The following is a 6,000-nucleotide window of genomic DNA, read 5'->3' as shown; positions in this document are numbered from 1 at the left end:
AAAGTTTTGGGATCATAGTTTTGATTAGCAAAATATAATTATATATCACAAAATATCTATTGTTGAATTTTTATTCAAAAAAGTTCCAATTATGTACATTATTTCTTACAAATAACTTTTATTTTATTAATTAAAGTTATGGTCAAAGTTTGACCCATTATATATGAGAAAGCCTTACAAACCAGAAGGAAGTGAATACTTATGCCATAATATACTGCAAAGGAGGATAAAAAAATAGACAAATGGGCACCAAGGGAATGAGTTCTTCATTTCACCTCTCCGTAGGTCACCGAGGCAAACTGACGAGGGTGGCGCCTTTGAGCGAGGCTCCCTCTCTGTTTCTATCTAGGCGAGCTACAAAGCGGGTGAAACGAAGAGCAATAAAAAAATCCATCACGCATGCAGTAGATATACACTCGTGTACTAATTAGTACTAGTAGTATGCCCGTGCGTTGCTACGGGCAATAATGTAGGCAAATGAGTCAAAAGTCATGCTTTAGCAGTTCCGTCAATAAATTAGTGCACAGTTTTAGTTGATATATCACAATGTTGTAATTTCTCCTTCACATGAAGGTACACAGGAAGAGGAATCATGGTCTCCTCCATTTTGTCAGCACTAAAGTTAGAACTGAGCATAGTATCCCATTTTCAAAGCACAAACTTGACATGTTCTCTGTTTTTTTTAATCCATGCAACGCATCTCTATGAGCAAGAACTATCTTGTGGAACAAAATTTTAAAATGAGGAATGGTAAAATCACAATAAATGGCAAGTCCGCACCTCAAGGGCAATTAACTCAATACAACGGGTAATCGGGAGTTTGGGCGGCACTGCTACTTGTTCCGGCAACATGAGGGGTTAAGTCCACCTAAGAGGTGATCAAGCATGGAATCGCCTCGGGATTAATGTGTGATTGGTAATAATTCAGAAACTGAAGATAAAAAATGGTAGTTAAAATAGTAGGTTGCAAGGTTTCACGTAGCTCACATTACCACCACATCCAGTGCTATTGTATATGATATCAGCATCATTGTACAACATTAAGAAATGCTACATTGTGGCATGCTGGAGAGAGTGCCAGACACTTACCCAGATCAACCCTCATGCATTTATAATACTATGATATAGTGAAACTATGCACTTCTGTAAGACATATAATAATAACAATCATATTATGAGATTCTCTATGCAGACATGCAATATGGACTTATAAAACCAAATCAAACAACAGAAAATTCTCTAGGCAGACACGCAGACAAGCAACATTAACCTCCAAGCACTCTTTGCCCGTGTCACCCACCACCTCCTTATCGTCGTCCACAGCTGTGGGAAGCGGATGTGGTGACCTGCAGCAACGGATCTTTCAGCCTTTGAGATGATAACGAACCAGCCCTTACCGGCTACACATACATTCAAACCGATGCACCTCCTGCTGCACTTTGCCCTCGGCCTCCCCACCTAGCCCACTTTCTACAAAGCTCAAGAGAGAAAGAGGAGAAGTAAACCGAGAGATTTACCGAGCCGGCGGCGAAGAAGATGACAAGAGACTCGCAGAAGCAGCTACCGTAACATTGGTGTGGACGAGCTTGAGTAGGGTCAAGACCATATCTCTGTATCACCACTATGAAAGCGTCATCAACACATACAACATGTACTGTTTTCAGGAAGGTGAAAAGGGAGCATAAATCATGCTTATTTTTCATACACTAACTACTAACCAGTACAACTCTGCATAAAGCACAACTGGCAGGTCATGTTATTGTAAAAATATAGGAAATGCACCTGTATAAGTTGTTGGGTAGTGTAGTAGTTTTTTCTCGCCTTCAACTCATCAATCTTGGCCTGCATTTCAGCACAAAGCTTTAATAGTTTACAGAAAGTATGACATGCTGGTAAGTAGTATGACTTATATCGCCCACAACTCACTTGTGTTCTACTCGTGCATATAACATCAACGCGTAAAACCTGGCTCGGATGCCACTGTTGGGGAACGTAGTAATTTCAAAAATTTCCTACGCACACGTAAGATCATGGTGTTGCATAGCAACGAGAGGGGAGAGTGTGTCCATGTACCCTCGTAGACAGAAAGCAGAAGCGTTAGCACAACGCGGTTGATGTAGTCGTACGTCTTCACAATCCGACCGATCAAGTACCGAACACACGGCACCTCCGAGTTCAGCACACGTTCAGCCCGATGACGTCCCTCGAACTCCGATCCAGCCGAGTGTTGAGGGAGAGTTTCGTCAGCATGACGGCGTGGTGACGATAATGATGTTCTACCGACGCAGGGCTTCGCCTAAGCACCGCTACGATATTATCGAGGTGGACTATGGTGGAGGGGGGCACCGCACACGGCTAAGAGATCAATGATCAATTGTTGTGTCTCCAAGGGGTGCCCCCCTCCCCGTATATAAAGGAGTGGAGGAGGGGGAGGGCCGACCCTCTCTATGGCGCGCCCTAGGAGGAGTCCTACTCCCACTGGGAGTAGGATCCCCCCCCCTTCCAAGTAGTAGGAGTAGGAGTCAAGGAAAGGGGAGAGAGAAGAGAAGGAAAGAGGGGGCGCAGCCCCTCCCCCTAGTCCAATTCGGACTACGCCTTGGGAGGGGGGCGCCCAACCTCTCCTCTCTCTTTCCCCTAAAGCCCAATAAGGCCCATATACTCCCCGGCGAATTCCCGTAACTCTCCGGTACTCCAAAAAATATCCGAATCACTCGGAACCTTTCCGATGTCCGAATATAATCGTCCAATATATCGATCTTTACGTCTCGACCATTTTGAGACTCCTCGTCATGTCCCCGATCTCATCCGGGACTCCGAACTACCTTCGATACATCAAAACACATAAACTCATAATAACCGTCATCGAACTTTAAGCGTGCGGACCCTACGGGTTCGAGAACAATGTAGACATGACCGAGACACGTCTCCGGTCAATAACCAATAGCGGAACCTGGATGCTCATATTGGCTCCCACATATTCTACGAAGATCTTTATCGGTCAGACCGCATAACAACATACGCTGTTCCCTTTGTCATCGGTATGTTACTTGCCCGAGATTCGATCGTCGGTATCTCAATACCTAGTTCAATCTCATTACCGGCAAGTCTCTTCACTAGTTCCGTAATACATCATCCCGCAACTAACTCATTAGTTGCTATGCTTGCAAGGCTTATGTGCATTACCGAGTGGGCCCAAAGATACCTCTCCGACAATCGGAGTGACAAATCCTAATCTCCAAATACGCCAACCCAACAAGTACCTTCGGAGACACCTGTAGAGCACCTTTATAATCACCTAGTTACGTTGTAACGTTTGGTAGCACACAAAGTGTTCCTCCGGTAAACGGGAGTTGCATAATCTCATAGTCATAGGAACATGTATAAGTCATGAAGAAAGCAATAGGTTAATCAAATGATAACTCATGTCTATGGCTAGGAAACTCAACCATCTTTGATTAACGAGCTAGTCAAAGAGAGACATACTAGTGACACTATGTTTGTCTATGTATTCACACATGTATCAAGTTTCCGCTTAATACAATTCTAGCATGAATAATAAACATTTATCATGAAATAAGGAAATAAATAATAACTTTATTATTGCCTCTAGGGCATATTTTCTTTAATTACATGTAATTTTTTTGAAAGAATAAGTTACATGTAATTTGAATTAGTAGAGACAGAGACAAGATGATGTCCGTCCCAGCGCGTACTGCACTGGTGTTCGAACCACCCTGCCCTGGGGTTTGGCGTAGACCTCCAGGCCCAGAAAAACACAATGATCAGAAGGATTGGTAGATTCCAACACAGTAACCAGCATCTGAATCGACCTTGACAACCACCAGAGCGAAACACAGCAACAGTAAACTATTTCTGAAGACACAATTCAGGAGTTTCTCCACTTTACTTGAAAAAACATACAAACAGAGCACCTCCGCCATGAGCATGTCCACACAGTTCAAGAAAGACATATCCTAGCTCTACCTTTATAACATGGTAATATAGCACAATCCCCGTCATATAAAATGATATGTATAGGCTGCTAGGCGAAAGCAAATATATCAGTTCCGACCTAACAAACCTCTTTCCAACTTGCTCTAATTCTTATTGAGTCTGACTAACTATGAAGAAACGGGGTCAAAAGAAGAAGAAAATACTGCCAAATTTTGACTGTCTGAACTATCTCCAACACGCTGTTTTTCACCGCAAAAATAGGAAGCACTTTATACGCAGAACATTACTGAATCACCTTGAATTGAACAGAACCATCAAAACTGAAACCACACCCTTTCCAAAGCAGCAAGGTTCAGAACACGGTACCAATATCAACAGAACATACAAGGAGAAATCACCGAGACTAAGACCTCGACATCAACGCAAGGAGCACCTGAAATGAATCAAACGAAGAACAGTGAATCAGGGGCGCGAGATTGGAACCGATTACGAATACAATACCTGCGACTTACCCGACAACGAGAGGTGGAAGAGAGGAGAGGAGAGGAGAGGATCCAGCCAAGGAGCCGCCGGTCTTGGCAGGGGAAGGCCACGCCGACGCCATCGACGCAGATGAGCAGCGCGCGGCTTGGCCCCACGGGTCCCGATGCAGAAGATGCCGACGGGAACAGGGACCTGGCCGACTCAACTCCATCATCCCGGACACGGCGTGCCCGGATGGCCGCCGGGTGGCGCGGTGGGGCATGGCTTCCACAGCAGCGATTCATGTAGAGATGGAAGACGGGGCGCGGCAGCGGAGCTGGGAGAGATAGAAGCCCGCGGGGCGGCCGGGGGAGGGAGTGCGGCGGCGGCCCGTGATGCCGAAAGAGGAAACGTGAGGCGGGATGCCTTGACGTACGGGAAGAGACCCCTCGCACACCGTGGGTGGGTTCCTCGTCGGCCCCGTGCTCCCGGCGCTGTACATCCTCGACGGCCTCCGGTCCGGGGACACCACGGGGATCGCCGCCATGGCCCCGCACGCGTTCCTGCTCTCCGCGCAGGTCTTCACCGAGGGGCTCACCACCGCGTTCCCGTGGCGGTTCTCGCTCCCCGTCAGGGCCGCCGTACCGGTCATGTACAACGCGAGCAGGATGTTCGCGGCAGGGGAGTGGCTCCGGCAGGAGATGGAGGGGGCGACTGCGGCGATGGGAAGGGAAGGGGGCGGAGCGGCAGGAGGGTGGGCTGGTCGAGGAGTTCCCCGGCGGCGGCGGTGGCGTAGGAAACCCTAGAGGGCAGGAGTCGTCCCGCGTGGGCGAAGGGGTGGATCGGACGTGCGAAGGGCTGGTTGGCGGCGGAGAACTATCTGCTATGGGCATGAGGCATCGATCGTAGGGTTTTTTTTTTACACGGTTTTTTTTGTCAGAGGGTTGCGAGTTAACGGAGGTGGGAGGATGACGGAAAAAAACCGAAGGTGGGAGGATGACGAAAAACCCAGCGAAATTAAACCGCGGAGACTATTCATCAAGTCGTCCATTAGGAGTAGAGATCTACTCTCTTCGTAAAAGAAAATAAAGTATTTAGATCATTAAGTTGTTATCTAAACGCGCTTATATGGAGGAGTACTATGCACCAGTGCTGTTTTAGATAGTCGTTGATCGATCCAGCCTTGTTCCAAAATTGCACGACTATATGAAGGAGCTACCTAGCATTGCAGCAGGTGAGAGAAGCTACACCTACATGGGCTAGATGGAGACGAGAAGTGTGTCAATGGAGGCCTTTATGCATGGTGTGGCCAAACAACTTCCGCGAAGTATTCTCGTGCCCAAATATGTGCCGATGCACAATGGCCCGGGTGCGGAGGGTAGGAGGACGTGCAAAGGGAGGTAGTAGAAGGCGAGAGCTCCGGGGTGATAGTGCACAATTCAAATCCTATGCATCAAATGGCGTCTCTTTCTCCTTAGAAATTGAGATACTACATGTCATCTCATCTTTTATGATTTTCATATTTCTATGATATTACGTCTTATAGGAATCAAAAGAGGGTGCAATTTAAAAATACCCTCCAAC

The 6,000-nt window shown here is 46.9% G+C and overlaps 1 protein-coding gene and 1 long non-coding RNA gene across 2 annotated transcripts; both read right to left on the bottom strand.

The window, feature by feature from the left end:
- Positions 1-987: 987 nt before the first annotated feature.
- On the bottom strand, positions 988-1,982 carry LOC123167249 (uncharacterized). Its single transcript, XR_006483879.1, has 3 exons — positions 1,783-1,982; positions 1,518-1,610; positions 988-1,346 (listed from the first exon to the last, which is right to left on the bottom strand). It is a non-coding gene; the product is annotated as an uncharacterized lncRNA (long non-coding RNA).
- A 1,903-nt stretch (positions 1,983-3,885) lies between these two features.
- LOC123167239 (formin-like protein 20) lies at positions 3,886-5,312 on the bottom strand. Its single transcript, XM_044585073.1, has 2 exons — positions 4,467-5,312; positions 3,886-4,387 (listed from the first exon to the last, which is right to left on the bottom strand). Exons 1-2 carry the CDS (start codon positions 5,307-5,309, stop codon positions 4,358-4,360), a joined length of 873 nt encoding a protein of 290 aa, XP_044441008.1. The 5' UTR covers positions 5,310-5,312; the 3' UTR covers positions 3,886-4,357.
- Positions 5,313-6,000: the final 688 nt, after the last annotated feature.

This window comes from Triticum aestivum, chromosome 1D, assembly GCF_018294505.1.
Source record: "Triticum aestivum cultivar Chinese Spring chromosome 1D, IWGSC CS RefSeq v2.1, whole genome shotgun sequence".
NCBI lineage: Eukaryota > Viridiplantae > Streptophyta > Magnoliopsida > Poales > Poaceae > Triticum > Triticum aestivum.
This window is presented reverse-complemented; position numbering and strand designations above follow the sequence as displayed.

Excerpts from the sequence above, each read along its gene's own strand:
- LOC123167239 (XM_044585073.1), bottom strand. The coding sequence starts at position 5,309 with ATGCCCATAGCAGATAGTTCTCCGCCGCCAACCAGCCCTTCGCACGTC. Across the intron at positions 4,388-4,466 it reads CTTCCACCTCTCGTTGTCGG|GTGCTCCTTGCGTTGATGTC; the intron begins GTAAGTCGCAGG and ends GATTCATTTCAG.